At 39.5% G+C, this 24,302-nt stretch overlaps 1 protein-coding gene and 1 pseudogene across 2 annotated transcripts; both read left to right on the top strand.

The window, feature by feature from the left end:
- Window positions 1-452: 452 nt before the first annotated feature.
- Window positions 453-11,825, top strand: LOC141004350 (5-hydroxytryptamine receptor 3A-like). Of its 2 annotated transcripts, XM_073475785.1 has the most exons (21): window positions 453-496; window positions 921-1,061; window positions 1,186-1,260; window positions 1,426-1,480; window positions 1,757-1,920; window positions 2,226-2,270; window positions 2,374-2,480; window positions 3,073-3,242; window positions 3,391-3,554; window positions 3,955-4,165; window positions 4,510-4,695; window positions 4,835-5,019; window positions 6,824-6,887; window positions 7,288-7,451; window positions 7,632-7,676; window positions 8,414-8,520; window positions 8,797-8,966; window positions 9,154-9,317; window positions 10,308-10,518; window positions 11,179-11,388; window positions 11,525-11,825. In XM_073475785.1, exons 3-21 carry the CDS (start codon window positions 1,234-1,236, stop codon window positions 11,797-11,799), a joined length of 2,724 nt encoding a protein of 907 aa, XP_073331886.1. In that variant the 5' UTR covers window positions 453-496; window positions 921-1,061; window positions 1,186-1,233; the 3' UTR covers window positions 11,800-11,825. The 2 variants fall into 2 exon arrangements, with proteins under 2 accessions (XP_073331886.1, XP_073331885.1); XM_073475784.1 differs by lacking the exon at window positions 921-1,061 and having other exon boundaries at window positions 480-887.
- Window positions 11,826-13,470: 1,645 nt separating this feature from the next.
- Window positions 13,471-23,800, top strand: LOC141004800 (uncharacterized; annotated as a pseudogene).
- The last annotated feature ends 502 nt before the right edge of the window (window positions 23,801-24,302 follow it).

The following is a 24,302-nucleotide window of genomic DNA, read 5'->3' as shown; positions in this document are numbered from 1 at the left end:
GGAAGAAATTTTAATCATAAGAGAAAAATCTTCACTGATTTGATTTTCATGTTTAAACAAACTAAATAAACGAACTCTCTTCGTTTCCAGGACTGAATAAACAAACTGAACTTAAAGGACAACACAGTTTCATACTGTTTTATTGTGTTTATATTTGGCGGACCCTGCCACCTTTCTAGCTTCGAACAGTGTTCTGGGGACCTTATTTTCCTCTGAGAACAGCTTGTTTATTCAGTTATGGAGTATGTAGCTATTATTACCTTATCAATATTGTAAAAATTACTTTTCTCATTTTCTGAATTTCTTTTTGAAAACCACTTAATACACTTACAACAACTGCACAGTCAGCACAACCAGCAGTATCAGGAGGGGAGCCACTCGGGTCGCTTCTTTAACAGATGTTTAAAAAAAAGACCACGACTGTTACGCTTCCCTGCTTGTGGCCGACAGGACCACCACTGCAATGAATGCTTAAAAACCTCAGCGTTTCAACAAAGTCAGCAGTGTCCTTCCTTATACTTACAATTTCAATATGGGAGGCTGAAATTGTCTGTTTTTGTACATTTTCAATCAACACTAAGTTCTTTACCAGATACCAGAGTTTGGCAACTTGTAGCAGCAGTTATGTAACATAAACAAAGGTTGTTTGCAGGTGGTTTTGGGGTTAACGCACTGTATATTGGAGCAGAGTTATGCAACTTGTTTAATTCTGGTAAAATGTAAAAAGGTTGGCAGACAGGAGGCTCAGTGTGACACCAGAGGACACCTGTTTCTCACAAGCCATCCACCGTTTATTTGCGTACGTCCAGCAGGCGTGACCCCGATGCAGCTGTGGTCAATCTTCACCATCTGCAGGTCACACACTGCGGTTCAACACCTTAACTGAGGTTTGTCTTTGTTTTGTATGAAACCACTGACAGGGAAAGTAGCCGCCTTGAGGGATTTTCCATTTCCCACATCATTTGCCAGGGGTTTGTTCACATCACGCTCGGTTTACAGCGGCACTATGTATATCTCGGCCGCTAAAGCTGAATTTAGTCTTGCAAGAGTTGGATTGCAAGGTGAGTGGAGGTTATGCTTTAGCTGTGTGTCAATGGTTTGGATGCCTTATCTATTCATACAGGTGTCAACTTAAAGTAAATGTTCCCATAATGCAGTGTGATAATTATTCTTTGTCCTTTACAGATTCTGGAGTAACTTCATCTGACATTTGTAGAGAGAAGTCTTGACATCATGACATCCAAGGACACTACAGTGAAGGTAAAGTATCTTCTCCTACATATTTTACATTTTACCAAGTTATTTTTGAGGCTATATATAGTTAGAATGAATAAATAAATAATGTTCAATCCTCTCTTTAACTTATGACACTTCTTAATTTTTTTTGAAGATGCTTATATTGAAACAATTGTTGTTTTATTCTAGAGTCTCCCTCCATCAGTCCAGCCCACTCTGGTCATGTTTCTCATTCTTCTACCAGGTAAGCACAATATTGAAAACCAAGCAGGAGGTCTTGCATCTAAAGGTTTTCTAAAAAAACATAACCAACAAGGTAACAAACCTGAAAAGTGCATAAGAATTTAAACTGCATATACAATATATAATGTATGTGCAGTATTGTAAGCAAGATACCAGAAGATTTAAATGTGTATTGTACATTAAAGTTGACATGAGAGATAATCCACTTTTTTAGTGGCAGGTCTGCTGTGCGAGCATGTTCTCGGATGGATTTCTAATGTTTGAATCCTCTTGTCAGCTCTGTGCAGTGCCATCCATGTGAACTGCACCGAGCCGAACCAACCAGCCTTGCTGAAGGCTCTGACTCCCTCATTCAATCTGAGCGCCATACGACCCGTCATGAACATAACAACCCGCACCAACATCAGCACCTTCTTCACCTTGTATGGGATACTTGGAGTGGTATGTTCAGCTCTCAGTAGATTATTCTGCACGAGTACGGGGCACTTCTAAAACTTTTCATATGTACAGTATTTTTTGGTAAATTACAAAACAAAAAAAATAATTTCTTTACCAGGATTAGCTTTATAAATGTATAATTTAGCATCATATATTTAATATTGTCACCAGAGAAGAAACACCATCTATCATTCAATTAAATATAAGCTGAATTAAAGACATTGATTAAACCACATTTTTTTGTTGTGGCGCTCCACTGAGTCTCCGTTAAGGATTTGTGCAAAAAAAAAATGTTTCTTGTCTCATAGGATGAAAAGGCTCAACTCTTGCTCACTTTCCTTTGGGTAAATTATGTAAGTACTGCAATCATCCATCATAATTTCCAAATTGGGCATAATTGATGGCATGGCATGTCATCTTCTGTGCACTTACACCACTTTGTTGTTGTTGTTTCAGTATTGGGTGAACGAGTTTATCAGCTGGGACCCAGTCCAGTGTGGCACCAGTAAGATTTCTCTTCCCAGAGACAAATTTTGGGTGCCAGACATTGTAATCAATGAATTGTGAGTTCCATCATACTTGACCATATTAAACCATCTGCTGTATGAACTGTACTGTACAATAGAGTCATCTTAACATGCTCTTACAATATATCTGTGTTGAGGGATAAAGCTAATATGCTATATTTGTCTCACTGTCAAATCCCATGAAAACAACAAAAGCAAGTTATCCCTGACGATGTCTGATACTCCTGTACTGCATTTTTATACAACTGCATCCAAATTTTGGGTAACGCAGGAATTTTATAAACACTTGTGTGAATGTTTTGCTTATAATAGCATTACAAAGACAATCAGCTGCATAAACCATAGTTAACTGGTAGTAATAATAATAATAATAATAATTGTCAAGGTACTTATAAATGCCTATAATCTAACTATAACCATGTTTATGATGTGATTATTAATGCTGATATAGTCTTATTGATGTTCATTAACATCTAATAAGGACTTATGATGGCTTTATTACCTATTCACTTTATTAAAAGGACCATAAATATGCAACATGTGGATGAATTGGATACATTAAAGTTGCCATGCCCTTATTTTGAAGACATGACACTCATAACTCCTCTACTTGCTCCCTGTCTTGCAGTATGGATGAAAACACAGCCCCCAATGTCCCGTATGTGTACCTGCATAGCAACGGGCAGATACACGACGCTAAACCAGTCAGAGTTGTCAGCTCCTGTAACCTCGACATCTACACCTTCCCCTTCGACATACAGAACTGCACTTTGACTTTCAACTCCTACCTCCACTATTGTAAGGAGCTCACACACCAAATGTCCAATTTCTTTAAAGACCTTTGTGTGCCAGTCAACAATGTTTTATTGTTGATGCACAATGTAACATGGATCTGTGCTTTGATCGCTCTCAACTTTATAACAATGCTCTGTTCTTCTCTCCCCAGCGACGGACATAGAAATTTCCCTGGGGAAGTCTGCAGAAAACATCACAAAGTTCTCCAAGGAGGTGATAACCACCATGGGGGAGTGGGAGCTGCTGGACATCACCTCCCACAAATTCACCCAAGGTTCTTCTACTGGTGCACATATCGATGAGCTCGCATTTCATGTAGGTCGATTGTAACATCCTTAAATTGGGGTTAATGAACTGTAAATTGCATTTCAGGCTCAGATTTGAGAGTGAAGGGTTCAGTTATCTCTGTTTTGATTTATTTTTCCTAAATCATGTTTTTTTCTTCCGGTTTGCAACTGAAGAGGACAGCGTGTGGGAGTATTTTGTCCTAACTTGAAAATAATATTGGATGTTTGTGTGATCGTCATTTGGCTTGTAATATATAACTGTGTTCCTATATATGATGCATGCTGATCAGTATGTTCATGTCTTGTTAGATGATCTAAAGTTACACCTTCTGGCATCCTTTCAGATGAATGAGAAACAAAACCTTTCAGTATCAGGTGCACACAGAGAAGTTACCTGGCAAAGTGTTTTTTGAATTTTCCCCTCACAGATCAGAGTGAGGCGTCGGGCCACCCTGTATGTGGTGAACCTGCTGATCCCCAGCTGCTTCCTCATCACAGTGGACCTCTTCAGCTTCCTGCTGCCCCCTCAGTCTGTGGACCGGTCCTCCTTCAAGATGACCCTCATCCTGGGCTACACGGTCTTCCTGCTCATCATGAACGACCTGCTGCCTATCACTGGAAACACCATACCTCTCATAAGTCAGTGTTATTCAGTCTCAAGGAAAGTTTTATCTTGTGGTTTTTTTATGGTGGCATCGCTCTACATTTTACTTATAAGCATCCCACAAGTGCACAAGCGGATGTGTGAGGAGAGTTTTGGGAAATTAGCAGATTTTGGTCTTGTAGAATGTGTTAAAATTGGATGCAGTCATGATTTTCATGTCCTAAGTTATGTTTAGACTACAGATGCGTTTTCAGTTTTTGACCATCATAAGCAGCTGTCCACCTGTTGATTATACAGTAAAACCTAAAACACTTTCTGACAGTGCAAACTTTTTTGTTCTTTTATGTCCCGGCCTAACTTCTTACTTTCTCTTTGACAGATGTGTTCTTCTCTCTCTGCCTGGCTCTGATGGTGGCCAGTCTACTGGAGACTATCCTCGTCACCAATCTGTTGAGCTGCTCTGTTAACCTCTCTCCCATCCCTCGCTGGGTCCAAGTGTTTGTTCTGCAGATTCTGGCCTGTGTTGTTTGCATGCCTCGGAAGACTAAAGAACCAAAGGGTTCAGGTACACAGTTTATATGTTAGGAATGTAAGATTACAAATGACTGATCAAGAGGAGCTGATCAGTTGGTTCATAATGATGGAATGACAGTATTTTCTGAATTGATTTTGAAACATTTCAAACTTTTTTCCTCATGAACCAGACACGAAACTCAGCACTGTGGTGGCACAGCAAATGGCTGTTGATGGGCTTCCAGAGGGGAAGGGGCCAGTGGCGGACAGCATGGCCATTCAAGAGCTGAAGAGTCTGGGCAGGGACCTCCAGGCCATCCGCCTCAAGGTGGAGCAGCAGCTGGGGGACAACAACAGCTCGGAGGAGTGGATGCAGGTGGGTTTCATCATTGACCGCCTGCTGTTCGGCGTCTACATCCTCTTCATCTCAGTCAGCTTCATTACCATCATGATAATCTGGTCCAACTCATACAGTCAGTAGACAACTGCTGTCTGTTATAAAGAGCTCCATTTGTGTAGCTAGTGACTCAAATGTTTGTTGTTTGATCAGTACATGAGAATATTGCTGTGTGTTTAGACGATTTTTTTTTGGAGCCAAGACATTCATGAATACTCTAAAGTTACTGTATTATTATTGTTAACTATAACAAACACTCATGTTATTGCTACTGGACATTAAATTAGCTCTTCTACTTTGACAAGATGTAGTTTTAAGCCTTTTGTGTTATATTGTGCCTGTCAGAAAATGGAGAAAACCATGTATACAAAATAAAATCACTTGAAAAAATTCATTCAGTTTTCGATTGATATTCATTTCAAACATAAAAATCATGTCCCGTCCACAGGCAACAGGATCAGAACAACTTAATCATGCACAATAAATAGCAGCTGTAATCAGATCTTTTTAGACAAGGATTGAAATGAGTACTTAAAGATCAACAACAAACATTTGTGGAGTCACACAAACAAAAATAATCATTTGGTAAACTGAAAAGGGCACACTTTACTGTATGCAGACATCCACTGTAATGATTTTATACCTTGGCTGCAGAGATTATTGAGGTCAGACAATGATATTGGGCGATAAGGCCTCGTTCTGGTCAGCTTTCAAATTCACCTCAAGGTTTTTAGTGGGGTCGAGGTCAGGGCTCTTTGCCACGAAGCTGGAAGCACATTGTTGTCTGAAATATGAGTGAATGAATCCGAATCTTCCTGAATGGAACTAAGTGGCCTTGAAAACAGATATATGGTATGTGGCCACTTGCAATAACATAAGCTGATTTTATGTAGAAGTGTGTTTTTTTATGATGAAGAATAATACTCCATGTGATTCGATTTAGAGTAGATATCTTGTATTTAGCTGTCTGATTGTGCAGAACTCATCAAGGTGTAAGCAGGAGGGACATTTTTTTTACCTAGACAGCATCTTCTTCTGCTGGTAGATCGCATTTAAAGGGTTACTCCACCAATTTCACACATTAAAGTGTGTTTACAGATCTTGGGAAGTACTACTGCATATGCGAGAAAGTACATATATTACATATTATCTCTTAAAGTGCAGCAAGTCTGTATATTTGCCACCTAAAATATATTTACTGGACAGGTCTAACCACCAACACACCATTCAAACTGTACATTAACAAAGGCCGGTAATTACAAATTCAAGGTATTTATCTAAGAGTATAACTTTATACTTCTATTTAACTACATCTCAGAGGCAAACAATGTGCTTTTTACAGCTTTCGCTGCTAGTTACTCTGAATACTGCAATTTTTCCTACCCGTCCTGTCCACTGAAAACCATGTATCTACATTTGGTTCTTGTTATAATTTTACATTTTTCTGCTATACTGAAGGATTACGTTTCCGTCTTCAGCTGCGTTAACTCAACACACCTTGGACTAGCTGGAAAACTCATGGTTTCCTTGGTGACTACAAACATATGAAGCAGCAGTAACATTAATCCAAAAACATGACATATATTAATAAAACACAGGACATTTTATCTACAGAATGAGTACTTTTACTTTTGGTACTCAAAATACATTTTGCTGATAATACTTACTTGTAATACTGCATTCATGCAGGACTTTTAGTTGTAGTGGAGTATATTCATAGTGTGGTACTGATACATTTGCTCAAGCTAAGGATCTGAATACTTCTCCCACCACTGGTTTTTAGTGCCGCCTGTTGAAAGTCAAGCCCTCTAAGCTTCTATTCATCTTCATTTCTGTCCTCATGCATGGTGAGTACATACTTCTATACATGTGTATTTATGACTAGTTAAATACAGCCTATATTCTGTATATTGAATTGTTATATTATGTCATGTAAAAACAGGATCGACACAGAAAGATTTGGGGCACTTCTGAGTGGTTTGATGATTGGCAAAAAAAGGAAATCTCCACCAACAATAAGTGATAATAAAAAAAGAAAAACTGAAAAACATTGCAATGTCTTCAAACCGTGCTGACTCACACTTCAATCTTTTGCTTCTCTTCTGTCGTTTAAGAACGCCTACTGTACTTTGCACGGGTTACTTAAGTAACTATACAGATTGGGGGTTGGGAAATTCTTGCTGCTGATGCAGTCAATGTGAGTCTACTATTACAATCATGATGGCACATTTCATCTTCCCTCCGTAGCTCCGTGCAGCTCCTTCAAGCTGAACTGCTCTAAACCTGACCGGCCATCCTTGTTGGAAGCTCTGAAACCGGTCTTCAACCTGAGCTCCATTCGACCTGTCATGAACGTGTCGACCCCCACCCGCATCAGCATCGACTTCACCCTGTATGGCATTTTGGGAGTGGTAAGTGACACGACATTAACCTAAAACATAGTCACTGTTAGGCAACACTGCTTCAAAGTGCAGACCCATAAATAACTGGTTCATTTTATGTCTTTTAACAGCTTTCTGTCTGTGTACAAACACAGTAGCAGTTCATCTTTTTTAGTTTCTAAATGGTGAAAATGTTGGTTCTTTTTCCAGGATGAAAAGGCCCAAATCCTGAAGACGTATATCTGGCAAGCTTTAGTGAGTACTTGCTTTACAATCAACTTCACTGTTGTCTTGCAATTGTAAAATTGTTGATCTCTCTCCAGCCTTAAAAATTATGAAAAAGACAGAAGTTGTCAAATTGGATCATATCTTCTGGGTTAATCCTAGTGTATACCAGCAATAGAAAACCAGATACTGCATGATGTAATCTAACAAAAAAAGGTGTAACAGACAACATCACAGTACAACTCTGTTAAACTGGGACCATCTGAGCTAAAGAGCTAATACGCCCACCAGACATCACCTGAAAACTCTGTATGTAACAATAAAAGGTTTTCTCACTGATCCTAATGGAAAAAAAACACTCACAATTAGATGAACCTGGTGAATTTTCATTATCAGGATAATCTTGAATATCCTCCCATAATTGACTTGAAAAGGCTGAGTAGCTGATTTCCTCTCTGACTTTCCTGAAAGTTAAGTAAGTATTACGGATTCCAAACTAAAACATGACAGGGAGATGTTAAAGCTATTTATTTATCCTTTATTTGTGCAGAAAAAAACGTGTGAATACTTATTTAAAAGTCTTTGACGGTTTTTCACGAAATAATTTGTCCAATCTGTGATACAATCAAAAATATTTGTTTCCTAACAAAATGTAATGTTAAAGTGATCCCAGTTTGTTTTGTGCCATTTTAGGAATATTTTGATGACTACTGGGACAATATCGAGAATCAGGATAATCATGAAATGAAATGTTCACATTTTTACAGACATGGAGAAATGAGTTTGTCGAATGGGACCCAGAACAGTGCGGTTCTGAATGGATTACAATTCCAAGAAAACTGCTCTGGTCACCAGATGTGGTGATCAATGAATTGTAAGTACCATCTTCTCTGTAGAGCAGCGCAGTCTCAGCTGTTCCCCAGATAAAACACAGATTCAATAACAGGTTAACAAATTGACATAAACATGAGCAAAAACTGATAATTCTATATTATTATAATCTGTTTTTGCAAAAATATCTCTTCTAAATCTTACGATCATTATTCAGATTTTATAAATGTTTACGATTTACAGATGTAGCCATTCATACACACAGAAAGGCTATTACCAATTATATTTATTGGGTTTTATGTCTTTTCTCATCCTGCAGTATGGAGCAGAACTCGGCTCCATTTGTCCCGTACACTTACGTGTATCATGATGGCTTCGTGCTTGATGGACAGCCTGTCAAAGTTTTCAGCTCCTGCAGGCTCGACATCTACACGTTTCCATTCGACATCCAGAACTGCAGTTTCACCTTTAACTCCTACTTATATCGTAGTAAGTAGAAACTGATCTGAATCTTAATTTTTTATTGTTAATTGCACTTCGACAGTACTTGAGATAAACGGACTGAAATGTTTGTTGCATCTTTTTTAACACACATTCTGTAAATTGAATGTTGCAGATTGGTATTTTGTTTATTAAATCTCACCAAAGCTTTGATTACATTATGCTTTCCTTTCAGTGTCTGATCTGGAGATTGGCCATACATTAACTGTAGAGGACATCTTACATGTCTCTAAAAAAGTGATGGCAACAATGGGGGAGTGGGACCTAGTTGGACTCGCATCTGAGACATTACACAGCCCAGCCTCGGATGGAGATGCTTACCAATTTGTTCGCTTTTTTGTAAGGAAATAATTTAGACAAAAAAAAAAACCTTGTACTGTTTTATTTATTCACACAACGCATCACACAACAGGAAAGATGGCAGGCAGAGGGACAGGATTAATAAAGTCTTTTGAAAAGTGATCCAAAAACAAGAGTTTCGTCTATGTTTAGTATTTTTCTACTCAATAATTTGGACATAAAGAATTTTAGGAGCGAGATTAAAGAGAACAATGAAAATACAAATCAGTTAACGTGCAAAATATGAACTATTTGCTTTCTACCTACAGTACTACATCTTTCAAAAAAGTACAGGGAGTAAGGGCCTTCGCTCTCAGGATTTACTTCTACTTACTGTCCCTAAAGTCCATACTGAACTTGGTAAAAGGACATTTAAGTATGCTGCTCCCTCAGCTTGGTATCAGTTACACAATTGTCTGAACCTCCGGGAGCTCGTCTCACCGAAAAGTGATTTTAAACGACTTGAGAGAAATGTCACCTGGCTGTAGATGTTTTGAATGTTGATTAATGTTTTATGACTTGGCAGTTTGTTATTATTTTAACTGATATATGTTTGCTTTATGTCTGTGCTGCAGCCTCTCTTGGCCAGGACTCTCTTGAAAAAGAGATTTTTAATCTCAATGAGATTTTCTTGGTTAAATAAAGGTTCAATAAATTGAAATGTGAACAATGTCTGTAAAACCATTATACCATTGGCATTCAACACTCCAAATGTTTTTTTCCTGAAAATTGACAGTACAGTCTTTAAAATGCTACATGTCTTTAATTGTGCTGTAGCTTTGAGAAATTCTTTAATGAAATCAACAAAACAAACATTCTTAGAGTCATAACATACTTAATACTTACATATTTACGTACATTCTTTTTAACAGGCAGTGTTAAATGGAGAAACATGATTTTAGGGTAGAAAACTGTATAAATTAACGGCACATCACCAGCACCAGAGAAATGAAAAGTAAGGTTTACCAGCTGCCGTCGACTCTGCTGCAGGTCTCAGTGAAGCGTCGGGCCACCCTGTATGTGGTGAACCTGCTGATCCCCAGCTGCCTCCTCATCACAGTGGACCTCTTCAGCTTCCTGCTGCCTCCCAGCACCGGCGACCGCTCCTTTTTCAAGATGACCCTCATCCTCGGCTACACAGTCTTCCTGCTCATCATGAACGACCTGCTGCCTGTCACTGGAGACAAAATACCTCTCATAAGTAAGTTACATTCTGCCAGTGTGAGTTAACCCAGTACTTTGAGGTTACTTGTACACAGTAGGTGATTTATTCAGTTTAACAGGGGAATAACCTAAACTCTAACCTGTAACTCTAAAGTAAAAAACTAAATCTTAGTCCCCAAAAATACTTTGTTACATAGGTGACTTCAATACAACGGCAGATAAAAATAGGTCAGATAAATGAAGATTTAAATGTAATTTACCTCCCTTGTTTTATCAGTTATGATTACTCTTTTAAATGTAAGTATTTAATAATAAATATTTCATTGTTATTTCAAACTTCATGACACAACTGCAAATAAAACTTTTATATTGTTTTTATTTATCTTAATGACGTCTTTTGGCCCACCTGTAATAGTATTGAATTGAGTATTCATGGAAAAAAAGTTTAGAGAGTAATATAAACACGAGATGAAACTGACAGAAGGGCAGGACTGGGAGAAAAAGGTGCAATTACAAATCCATCAGCTACAGAAAAATGCTGGCTTGACCTGCAAAAGTTACACACTTGAATGCGCTTCTTTTTTTTTCTTCAAAAGCTTGAACTATTTTGAGATGGATGAATGCTGAAGCAGAAACGTGTCTTTGCCACTTTGACTTGTATTTGTGTGTGAAGCAACATGTATTATTATTGTCCCAGATATCTTCCTGTGTCTGTGCCTGGCTCTGATGGTGTCCAGTCTACTGGAGACTATCCTCATCACCAACCTGCTGTTTGGCTCCGCTCACTACCCTCCAGTCCCCCGCTGGATCCGAGTGTTTGTGCTCCACATCCTGGGCCGCCTGGTCCGGCTTCCTCCAAAGCCCGGAGAGCAGGAGGACACAGTCATCCAAAATCCTGCTGCTCAAGGTGAGATGTCTGACCTGCAATGTGGTTTAACACAAGCTAGACTATTCATGCAGACATGTGCGTTATGAGCTGCAGGAAGATCTTTGCTCAAGTGCCAGAGCTGGCATCACCTCCTCCCTCATGTCCTCTGCAACAGAAATAAATGTCTCCTCTCTGGTGGAGGAGAACAACGAGGCTCCAGAGCAGAAGGGGCCACTGGATGAGGACATGGCCCTGCAGGAGCTGAGGAGCCTGGGCAGAGACCTCAAGGCTCTCAACCTTCAGGTGCAGCAGCAGCTGAGTGGAAGCCAGAGCGCAGAGGAGTGGATCCAGGTTGGTTTGATCATAGACCGCCTGCTGTTCCTCCTCTACATCCTCTTCATAGTCGTCAGCTTCATTACTATAACCTTTTTCTGGCTGAAATCATACTAATTATTATCTGTTAACAAGCTTTGTCAAATTACTTAACTTTATATTTGAAAGTAATATGTTAGATCTAAATTTCTTTTAATGTTTTAATGTTTCAAATTTTATTTTATTTTAAATGATCTTACAGTGAAGTACTGAGTATCTGAAACCAATATCAGGGAGAAATTCCTGCTGACTCTTCTCTTGCAGCCAGTTCAGCAGCAAATATTTGCAAACTTCAACAAGCATGAAGACTTACAGTAGACACTGTTCTGCTCCTCTGGGATAGGTTCAATGCAGAGAACAAGTTTCACTACATTGTTCAGTGTATGATTGTTTGTGACGAAGAGAGAATGAAATAAAGATACAGAGAAGATTCTTCTGATAATCTCATCTACACTAGAAAACACTACAGTGTCGTCCATGTGTCGTACAAGTTCTTCTGTTTGCCTTTTTTCCTCATTTCCCAAAAGCATCTTAACTCCAAGCCAGTGATCTCAGCTTGAGCTGGCGTTTCAGCATTTGTAAGCTTGATAACACAGGATATTTTTAAGGAGAGCAATTCCCAAGAGCATCTGTGATGAAAACATGATCTTTTCCTAACCCTGACCAAGTGGTTTTTGCGCCACAAATACTGCAGGAGATGTCGGGAGGTCTTGTTTAGAAACACCTGTTCTTGTCAACCCAGAAATGGTAGGAAATATATTCCCAAGGTCTCCTTATTAATAACTGCAGTCACCTCAATTTGCAAAAAATGCTACAGTAGTGCCCTCTTGGATGCTCCTGTGTTAGATAAAAAACATGATGAAGTTCCCTCGATGGTGGCTCAATGTGCAAGGTTCTCTTCCGGTGGAGAAAACTAACAAAGCATGTCAATTTAAAGCACATTTTGCGAGCCATGTCTATGCATCAAGTTTTTGAGTTTGTTAATCTATGTAACGTAGCTGAATGTGGACTGTGCAACGAAAAAAGAAAAGATGCAATGTGATAAATGACTTAAGCCATTGCCATGTTGTTCGTACGCCATTTGGTGAGACCAGGCTGAGAGAACGTGATGACATGTCCTCTAGGTTGACCTTCCAGTGGTGAAACATAGAGGCTGCCCTACTACAAAAGTGTTTGGGACTGATAAACTGGTAAAATGAGAGCTTCACCTTCAGGCTCAGCTCCCTCTTCACTACAACAGTCAGTACAACATCTACATTACTGCAAAAAAACAAGAACAGCACACAGCACTGGAGTATGGAACAGATGTGTAACTCCCACAGGTGGAGGTGTTGAAAAATAAAATGGGTGAGTGGTTACTGGAGGTGTGGAACAACAAGTTGTATGTCGTCCTGTGTGTGTTTATGATCCATCTGCAGATATGATAATTTTGTGTTTTGCATTTCTATTCATGAGAACTAAATGTCCTCAAAAGGATAGAAACATCTTGATAATATTAAAGCTGAAAACCTCCTTTTTTTACTTCAGGTTTTTGTTTTGCTTGAGTAAAATATAATCACAATTTTATTGGTTAATGGGGCAAATTAATGAACAGACTGTTTACTCATTTGTAATTAGGCCAGTTTTGTCTTCGTTCGCAGAGACAAAACACACGTTCACATTATGAGGTCGCATTTAAGATCTGGGTCTACAAGTTAACCAAATTTTATCGACTTGTCTTCTTTTTTAGCGTTTACTGAGGATCATGTTATGGGGTTGGATTTAGGCTTGAAGTGGAAGTGGTTAAGGTGAGTGTAAGTCTCCAGAGAATTGAGGTTTAGTCATTTCAGCGTCCTGCTAAGTGGCAAAAACAAGTGTGTGGCTTTCCTCTGCTGGTAGCAGCTATCTTTGCTTTACACATGATTTGATCGGTGGTGGTGGAGAACAGTCGGTCCTTCAGAAACATCCAGCATGAGTCCGTCTCAGCAGAGAATCAGCATCCTCTCAGGTTTACTCTTATTGTCAGGTAATGATTCTTTTTATTCACTACTTTATTGTTTGAAGCATGTTTACCTCTGCTACTGAAAACTTCCTCTTCCTCCTCATGTAATCAATAATATAATAACAGCAGTTCTGTTGTTAATTATAGTATTATTAAGTTAGTTACCCCTGTGTGTTTCAGGTTTAAATGATCCTAACAGTGTGATCATATTGATATAATTGTTCTGCTTTTCTCAAATTTCAATTGACACGTATCATTCCATATGAGAACATATAAATGGAGAAAAATCCTGAAAACATTCATCTGTCTTATATCTATCGGGTATGCTTCTCATTTGTGATAAATCATGAGTAGTGTTGATTTCAAAATAAAGGAATCTTTCACCTAATTTGAGTCGTTATGCCACATTATGTTTGAAGAGCAATCACAGGATGTTACCGCTACCTAACTACTGTCAAACCTCATCTGCCCTGTTCTTCTCAATGTCAGTATCCTGACATTACACAGTGAATCTGGTGTTTAGCCTCCAGTTTATGATATAAAGATTATTCAAAGCTCATTTTCTGCTTCACATCCAAATAATTCAAAATTCAAATCTCAGATAAAGTCTGCAATAATATGCCATTTAGTAACTTTGTAGCAGATATGGTACCATAGCTTTGTTGCATTTGAGTCATTTTCAATAAATGCACAGTGTTTTGTTTTATATAGTTTACTGTTGCTTTACATATAGAATAAAACATTAATTTCTCAAAATTGGAAATGGGAAAGTTAAAAAGTGCATTTCAGAAGTGCTTTTATAAACTTTCTCCTGTCAGTGTCTCTCTGCTATAGTATACTGACCTGTAAAGACGGCCACAGCGGTCCAACCTACGAGTCCATGCAGGCTGTGTTTGACTTACAGCCCTTCAGACCAGCAGAGAACCTCAGCAATCCCACCATAGCCAACATCTCCTTCACCCTGTATGCAGTCCTGGGAGTGGTGAGTTAATCGATTAGCAATATAAGAAGAACGTTTTCTAAATCCATGTTAAAGAAGTTCAGTGTCAAAATGTCATGTCAGCAGATGTTTGATGTCAATCAGCTTCACATGAGGTTTATTTGTTGTTTGATGTATTTCAGAATGAGAAAACTCAGATACTCACTACTTTCCTGTGGCTTCGACTGGTAAGTAGCACGAGAAGTCAATAAATGTGATGCAGTCTGATCCAAATTCATCATTTGCCTGTAACCACAGCAGCAGCAGTTTAGGAGTGCGTTATTCCTCATTGATTCATTGCAGTACTGGCACCATGAGTTCCTGATTTGGGATCCTGATGAGTGTGATGGCGTCACCAGGATTTCTCTCCCTGTGAAGAAGCTCTGGTCTCCAGACATCATCGTGTATGAGTTGTAAGTTCTCCAGCTGTAACAAGTCCCCGAGGGTCTAGTGTGCACAAACTAAATGGTTCATTACAGAGTAGTTAGAGCTCTGAGACAGATGGGTGCACTTACCACCCTCTCACATCAAGTATCAGTGTCAGTGTCACTGGTTTATGCTCACGCCAATTTCGTTAACTTAACAAAAAAACGTGACAATGTCTGAATGTGTTTTTCTTTCCCTGTGTTTTTGTTTATTTCTTTTACTTCATCCTCATCTTTCCACCTCCAACGCTCTCAGTGTGGACGATGATGTTTCCCAAGCGTGTCCTTACGTCTACGTGAACCACACAGGTCATATCCGCTGGGACAGGATGCTGCGGCTCGTCTCAGCCTGCAACCTAAAGATCTTCAGTTTTCCCTTTGACGTGCAGAATTGCACATTTACATTTGGCTCCTACATGCACACCAGTGAGAAAAGGCATCACACAATGATAAGCTCATCCAGTCATTAGCTACACTTGGACAAAGAGACATTAAAGCTAAATAGTGGGTCAGAAAATGCAGCTGCAGCCTGGTGCACTTTGGGGAACTTTTGCAGGAAATATAAGTAAATACAAAAGGAAAAGGAATATAAAAATATAAATTAGTTATTACATTTAGCTGGCTTATTTATTTAGGTTAGCTTTGATTGTACTCGTACACTAGTTTTCTCTCTCTCATTGTGTTTTCTTCTCTACACAGTAAGGGATGTGAGGGTCAGTCCAGCACTGACATTTAAGGAAATGTCTGAAAACTCAAAGCGTTACCTGGAGGCCAGTGGAGAGTGGGAGCTGGTGGACATACTGGGGGAGACCTCCATCCTCCAGTTTGGGATAGACGAGTGGGATATCATCACTTTCTGGGTGAGGAAAACCACTGTGTTTACTACTGTAACATCTGCAAATATAACAGGCGCAAAAAGGGGTCATTCATACTGATGAACATACAGAGAATTAGAACCTTAATCTTAAAAAAATAATAATAATCTAACATCCCAACACACTTTCTTCCTGTCTAGCACCAAACAGCAGACAGACACAGTCAGCAACTAGATAGTGGAGCATTTAGCGGAGAGCCAGATATTTTTCTCAGGTGTTGGTAGAGACCAAAAACAGACCCTAACCCTAAAGAACGAAGACAATCAGTTAACACAGAATTAAGAATTTATAAATACAGATGTATTCTCAAGAATAAAAATACTTTAGGTGCACGTTTTGCCATCTTTGTCAGGTAATTTCCCTCCTTAGATAGTAGAGTTAGGTTGTAACTTTAACATCTGTCAGTTATGAAAAGTAACCTACCATCATTTTTTATTCTTTACCTAAAAGTTGTTGATGTGTACAGTAAAGATGGTGAGTCTCTTCACACTGATTCTTGTCCACTAGGTGGTCATAAAGCGGAGACCGGTGCTCTACGTTGTCAACCTGCTGATCCCGAGCTCCTTCCTCATGCTCATCGACATCCTGTCTTTCTACCTGCCGCCCCACAGCGTCGACCGCGCCTCCTTCAAGATGACCCTCATCCTGGGCTACACCGTCTTCCTGCTCATTATGAACGACCTCCTGCCAAGCACAGCAAACGGCACGCCCATCATAGGTCAGAAATCAAATCCAACTCTGCCAACTCCCTGTAGATTTATTTTGGCTGCTACTGAAGAGGGATTAACATCAAGTCTATCCCTTTAATCTCTCAATCTATCCCTCAACCTAGGTATCTATTTCTCTGTGTGTCTGGCCCTCATGGTCATCAGTCTACTGGAGACGGTCATCATTACCAACGTCCTCCACCACAACACAATGAAATATAAAGAGGTTCCAAACTGGGTGAGGGTGGTTGTCCTCAAACACATAGCCAACCTCATCTGCTACCGATGGCCGGAGGACATCCAGCCCCTGTCTGTACCACGAAAAGATAAAACTGACAGCTCAAATGGAGGTTCAGGGCCGGGGATCATCCCACCAGCCAGCCAAGCACCTGCTCAGACCCCAGCCAGCAACGGAGGTAATCAAACAGACTCAGTAAATATCAAAAACTGTATTTTCAGTTGGTTGAAACGGTCGCAGCCGGCAGTCACTGCGTGTAAACTGTGATCCCTCATCTCGCTATTCTCCTACCAGGTACAGTTGCTATGCCTGAACTGCAACAGATCTGTCAGTATCTGGGTGACCTTCGAGCCCACCTCACCTCGCTGCAGAAGGCAAGCGAGCTGCAGGACCAGTGGTGCCACGTGGGATATGTCCTCGACTTCCTGCTGTTCCGCATCTATCTGCTGCTCATCTCCTGTTACGCCCTGGTCATCATCTCCATGTGGTGCATCTGGATCAGCCAGACCTGAGTGGACATGTGTTTGGATTTGAACCTTGGCTGGGATTCAATTCATAAGACGTCTGAATAACAAGTTAAAAAAGCCAGTTGGAAAACCAGTAGGCAAAATAAAAGTCATCATTTATCAATTATTGTTTCTGTATTTGTTTAAAGTTTGTTTCTGTGTTTGATTTTGCAAAGTAAAGCCATTTGATGAAGGGACAGGTGTTAACTATTTTCCTGTGTTACCAGAGGGTTTTGTGGTTGGGGGAAGTGAACCTGAAAAGTTTAATGTAAATAAATGAACATGATAATTTCAAAATAAAGCCATGTATCAGAATATTGACATGTGGCATTCTGTCCTGACAGCAAGTGAGTTGGTGGACGAAATCCTTATTTTATTTTTCATACGTCACAAACTCTGTTTTCTTATATAAGCACACATCTTTGTGTGAATCACTATGGAAATCAACCAATGTTGCATTCGCCCCTTTCCTGGTATATGACACCAGTCCAGAGGCCTCATCCTGTCCTGGGCACAAGACTGTCAGCAGTCCTGATTGACAGTACTTTTGTTTATGACTAAATCAACAGATGACAGTCCCATCAGCATCAGTTGTACTTTGTGTAAGTGCTTAGCAAATATAAGGATACTAAAACTATTGAATAACGAATGAGGATAGCCACCTACCCAGTATCTACAGTCCTCTGGGAGGCAAACTGACAGCTACAGGCCATGTGCAAACTGTTTGCTTTGGCAGGAGATGATTAAAAAACCTGTTGTACGATTCAAGCACGCTTTATGCAAACATCAGTGTGGTAATTTTCAAATAACTGGGAATACCTGAAAGCTTTAAGTCACGCTACCGGGTGATATATTCTAGCGTCAATATTGTCCTCTGGAGGTGGTTTCACACCTCACCTGTTTATTGATCAAGTCATGTTTCTCTGTCACAACGTCTCAGTCTGATGGAGATAACTGCGGACTACTTTTGTTTTGTACTTTTCAAGATAAAAGCTTAACTTAGACTTAAAATGGGGGAGGTAAAGCCCACGGGGCTCATCTTCATCTGTTTCATGCTGCTTCACGGTAAGACATTTTGACTTTCTACACAATCAGCAAGGACGATGACCTGTTACAGTTCAGTTACTGCTGCGCCTCCACAGTGGGAACTGTTCACAATACAAAAGTAATGATAAAGTCTCCTTAAATTAGATAATACACATTTGACTAAATGAGTTTTATAACAGCTACATGGCACATTAAGAAACACAGTTTCAGTCCATGTTTCTTGTATTCATTCATTATTTCTCACTTTAATTTTTCAATGAAAAGCTAGCAAGTTGTAACTAATGGCTTTTTTATTATTCATTATTATATATACATAATATTATATTTTGTTTTGGGGGGCATTTAACAATATGTTTTTATTACTGGCAGGAGATGAGGGACAGAGAAATGCAGCAAAACACTGATGCGTTTTTAGAACAGATAGGGGCCATTAATAAGAAAACAAATTGGGTTGCCAGGTTGTGGAAATTAACAATTGATAAAGCCTTAAGCTTTAATTAAAAGCTTTTGTGTGTGACTTGAATGGAATCTGAGTTTACAGATGTATCACTGGAAAGAGGCAGTTTAGTGACTAAATCTCATAAACATGTCTTTTAACAGAGAACAGCCACAGTTGTGGTCATTTCATTTTAGCCCACTATCTCTGTGCCATGTGTTAATTATCTCATCATACAAGAAGGTTGAGAGGAGCTGATGTGGTGGCAGTGATTGCTACCGTATCCTTATACTGAGTTATTGTGAGACGAGATAATTGTAGTACCAACAGCTGTATTTGGTTCCCTAATGTGCACAGCAGACAAATAAAGATCTGTATTGCTTCTGTGCTCATACCAATGAAAGAACTGGGGATGTATACTTCTATGTACATGAACAACCTCGTAAATCTTGTTTTCTACTTTCTCTTTATAAACTCAGGTTTTGTTGCTGCATTGAACTGCACCAGCCCAACTCCTAAATCCTTGTTTCATGCACTTGATAAGACTTTATTGCCTGACAAACTGGTGCGTCCTGTGAAAAGCTTTTCAGATCCATTGAACATTACCATCAGCATCACTGTGGTGGGGATTTTAGGAGTGGTGAGTTCACATAAACCTTTTAATTCAAGCTTTTAAAAGACATCCATACTTAATGTTCATTACTAGCTCTGTCTCACTTATAGGATGAAAAATCCCAAACCCTCACGACAGTCTTGTGGCAAGTTCTGGTAAGTTTTCAGTGCAGTGACAAAAAGAGCAATTCAAAAGTCTTTGTCTTTTTTGGGTGAAACGTCACATTTGTCTTTGTGAAGTTTTGTAGTGACAAAGCTGAAATAGATGCATCTTCTAAGCTGTACTTCACATTATTGTTCTGTTTAATGTAGGAGTGGGAGATAGACGGACTGAGCTGGGACGAAAAGGAATGTGGAACTACAAGGGTGTCCGTCCCTCGGGAGATGCTTTGGACCCCCGACGTCATCATCTCCGAATTGTATGTTAAAAGGAAGTTCAGTAGTTCTCCAGATTATCATCCAAACTGGTGAAACGAGTAAAGCAAAAACCTGAAATGTTGTCAGCACTTGGAAAGCAATCTTAGTTTGACAGAAGAAAAGTATATCTACATGCATTTTTTGCTTTTTATGCACTTTTTAAATCAATTTAATGCAAAAAGTAGGGCATTTAGTTGGACTTAAAAATAAAAAATATATAGAACATTTTGGAAAACGACAAAAAGAGCGAACAGTTTGTTCAAATTCTTGTCTTTGCTTTCCCCTCTCCCATTAGAATTTTAAAGAATTATTAACATACGTACATATAATTAATGTTTGCTTTTATTCTCCTCTTTTCCAGCATGGACGAGGACAAATCTCCGGGAACTCCCTACGTCTACTTATACAACACAGGTCAGGTATTTGATGACAAGCCGGTCAGAGTGGTCAGCTCCTGCCAGTTAGTGATCTACACTTTCCCCTTCGATGTCCAGAACTGCTCTCTGACCTTTGGAGCATATCTACACTTTGGTATGCCTGATGAAATATATAAACACTCTGTGTGACTCAAAAAAATCACCACAGGATTAAATGTAGCTGTGTATGCTAGAAAAAGTCTAATGCAAACAGTGATTGGAGTTGTCAAATGTTGCCTGGGGATTTACACTGTGCTTTTTTTTCCCAATTCTTAATCCCTAACTTGAGGCGTACTATAAGTGCTGGTAAAGAAACATGTATGTGACACACTTAAATGACATTACACACACAGGTTAACACAGGCTTGACAGAACACAGCTATCAGCTAACAGCTGCTCACTCAGTATATCACAGTGCTGCAGGGATGATAGTTAGCTTACCTTCCTCAGAGGACAAAGAGCAGCATTATAACATTTGATACACATGATACAAAAGGAAATACATTAAGATATTAATTCTAAAATATAATAACACAAATCTTGGACACATTTATTTAAACCTGGAAGTAAAAAGCACTGGATGTAATTAAACGGTAATGTTAGCAAGAATGTGGTTGAATGCTAACGTTAGCTAATGGGCTATCTAATATGTTGGCTGTTTTGCCTTGAACAACTGTCTGATGTCACTCCAGATCTTCACTTTCCATCATCTTTTCAGCTGCAGATCAACCAGGAAGTGTTGAAATGATCATTTCATCAGAATTCAGTGTGTTTACATGACTTGCAATAAGGAACGTACATTGGATGTTGATGGTTGTTAACACAAAACTTCACTTTGGGCTTCTAATAACTCAAAAACAAAACTGTTCTTCAAGCTTCGGACATCAGGATGATTCAGGGCTCCACAGCTGAACAGATCCTGGAGGAGTCCAGAGCAGTGCTGCAGAGCAACGGGGAGTGGGAGCTGGCAGACATCACTCTAGGTCAATCCACCCTGACGTTAGAGGTGGGAAGCTACTCTGAGATCAAATACCATGTAAGCACCTATTAATCATCCTCATTACTCTATGATCACTTTGTTGTAATTGTTATAATATCAGAAAGTAAAGTAAACACAATTAAATCTTGAGGTGTTGTACTTCTGTGTCTCCCTTAGATCATTCTGAGACGGAGGCCAACCCTCTACGTGGTGAACCTGCTGATCCCCAGCTGCTTCCTCGTCACACTGGACCTCTTCAGCTTCCTGCTGCCTCCCCACAGTGTGGACCGGTCCTCCTTCAAGATGACCCTCATCCTGGGCTACACTGTCTTCCTGCTCATCATGAACGACCTGCTGCCTGTCACCGGGGAGCAGACGCCTCTCATGAGTGAGCGACACCTGTGATAGTGTTACTTCTTTTAAATTAGACAGGGTTGAAGGAACATGTTATAAAACTCTAAGAGTAAGGGAGGAAAGTGTTTCTGGATAAGGGACTTTTTCTTCATTTGAAATGAGTTCCAATTAAAGTGTATTTTGCCTCTGAATTATCATGTTTTTAAGTTTTCTTCCACATGAAACTAATCCATTCACAGTTGTGTGTGCATCTATGGGTACGTTGCAAAAATGAACTGCTAATGGGTCATTCGGCATACTTTTAGTGGTGCTCATTTACCAAAATGTAAAGAAATATATTTAAATACATATAGTGCACTACCAATATTTGCATAACTGAGACATAGAATTTCCCTTTAACACATGACTGATATTACTCAGTGTGTACACTGAAACTGAAAAACCTCTGCACGCGAGGCAAGAGAGTAAATCTGGATCTTCACCAGCAGAGCTACAACATAAATGCTCGCGTGCCACTGGGCGGACGCTTCACTGAATGTGTTTGCTTGAAAATTAGGACTCTGGTTATGCTCTAGGTCTCACTAAAAGACCTGCCTCCAGGCAGATGGCCAGATTCCTGGAAGCTGTCATACTTATGTATACAAGCAGATGAATGAACAGGTTTCTCAGGTTTCTAACGTAAACATCATTTTCCAAAACAGGATCACAAAAAAAAAGGTATGACTGAAAACAGTAAAACACACAATACTTACTGAAATATCCTCCTCGTTTTTGCTGTTGCTGTTTCCTGCAGATGTGTTCTTCTCCCTCACCCTCGCGCTGATGGTGACCAGCCTGTTGGAGACGGTGTTCATCACTAACATCCAGTTCAGCTCCAACCAGTACGGTGCAGTGCCTCACTGGCTCAGTGTCCTCGTGCTGCGATACCTGGCTTTTTTAGTTTGTCTCACTCCAAAGAAACCGAGCAACAGAGTCACAGTCCACCTCAACTCATCTCCTCCAGGTATATATAATTATAACTACTGATTTAACTATAAATCACATGAGAACTTGACCAATTAATTAAGAACAAATCTCCCCATGAAGTTTCTCATGTATTAGCTGCAAAATATTGTATGTAGAAAATATCAGGCCTGTAAAAAGTGTTTTCTGTAGAGCAACCTACATTTGAATTTCCTTTTTCACCCCTTTTAAAGTGTAGCAACACTTGTAAGCAACAGCGCCTTTGTCAGGACACAAGTGTATGATAACTCCAGGTTTGGATATTAATTCAAATTGTACTCAGCACTCAATTAGGATTTTAAAAGTACTTAAGTAGATTACATGGAGTAATGCATACTTAACTAGGAGTATTACAGAGTAGAAAAAATACTCACAAGCACAAGTACCCAAGAAAAGACTTAATTATAGTAATTTGAGTAGCTGTAATTAGTTACCTCCACCCCTGGAAACTGAAACATGTCCTGCGCAGTGGACTCTAATTTGCTTGTTTGTTTGCTTCGGTGTGAATATAATCTGTGTTGTGCTTCTTTGATTTTTCATGATATATAAACTGTATCATGAGATTCTGTGCTTGAAAAGGTTGTGGCGCTCCCTGTTGGGCTGTACTTTTGCTGGTTTGCAGTTAACTATCAGTTGAGTTGAGTGTTTTATATTTTTTATAAATTATTGTGACAATAAATGTTCCAGAGATCATCATCACAGAAAGGTTTTATCCTATACGAGTGTGTATTTCCTTCTTGGAATACATAAAAGGATATTTTATAAAAATCAAACCTGTGCTTTTCTTTGTTTAACAGAACCGGCCATGAATTCCAACATCGCCAGCATCTCAGTTCAGAACATCTCTGATAACACGACCCCAGAGAAACCCCCTTCAGCCCCTCCGGAGCTCACCCTGGTTGAACTGAGGAAGCTGAGCAGAGACCTCATGGCCATCCGCCTCCAGGTGGACAAACACTCCCAGGGGACCAAATCCTCGCAGGACTGGCTAATGGTCGGGATAGTCATCGACCGTCTGCTGTTCAGCTTGTACATTGTCTTCATCAGTGTCAGCTTCATCACCATCATCTGTATCTGGGCCTGGAACGACTTGCATGGAGCATGATTTTTCTGGCAATACACGTGTTATTGCGTGTAAGTCAACCTCAAAAACATGCAATAGAGAAAATGAAGGCCTGTGAACATAAACAAAAAGAGCCACAACCTGAAACCTGTAATAAAGTCAGACTGGCAGTCATAGACTAACTGTATTTTGTGCGTTAAGGCTGAGATTTGACCTCTGATTTTTTTCTTTTTTAAAAGCATAAAACAAAAAATAAGGACAGCGTACAAGACAGAAACTTTTGCCTCTCATAACATGTACACTGCACACTGAAAATCATCGTCTCATTTTATTGTAAAAACAGTGAATGTTTGTTTGTTTTTTTAATATTGATCCCAAGAAACATTCTCAGGGTTCTCCAGCCCACACAGCTCTACTGAAAAACTGATTATGTTGCATTACATCCACTAGATGGCGCCTTCGGTTGACTGTACAGTGTGAGTTACTGAATATTTACTGTATAGCTGTTTTTTTCTACAAATATTGTGAAAACTGGGGTGAACTC

Source organism: Pagrus major, chromosome 11 (genome assembly GCF_040436345.1).
Source record: "Pagrus major chromosome 11, Pma_NU_1.0".
Lineage (NCBI taxonomy): Eukaryota > Metazoa > Chordata > Actinopteri > Spariformes > Sparidae > Pagrus > Pagrus major.
Note: the sequence above shows the minus strand (reverse complement) of the source record. Positions and strands in the feature narration are given on the sequence as shown.

Excerpts from the sequence above, each read along its gene's own strand:
- LOC141004350 (XM_073475785.1), top strand. The coding sequence starts at position 1,234 with ATGACATCCAAGGACACTACAGTGAAG. Across the intron at positions 7,677-8,413 it reads CGTATATCTGGCAAGCTTTA|ACATGGAGAAATGAGTTTGT; the intron begins GTGAGTACTTGC and ends ACATTTTTACAG. Across the intron at positions 8,521-8,796 it reads GATGTGGTGATCAATGAATT|TATGGAGCAGAACTCGGCTC; the intron begins GTAAGTACCATC and ends CTCATCCTGCAG.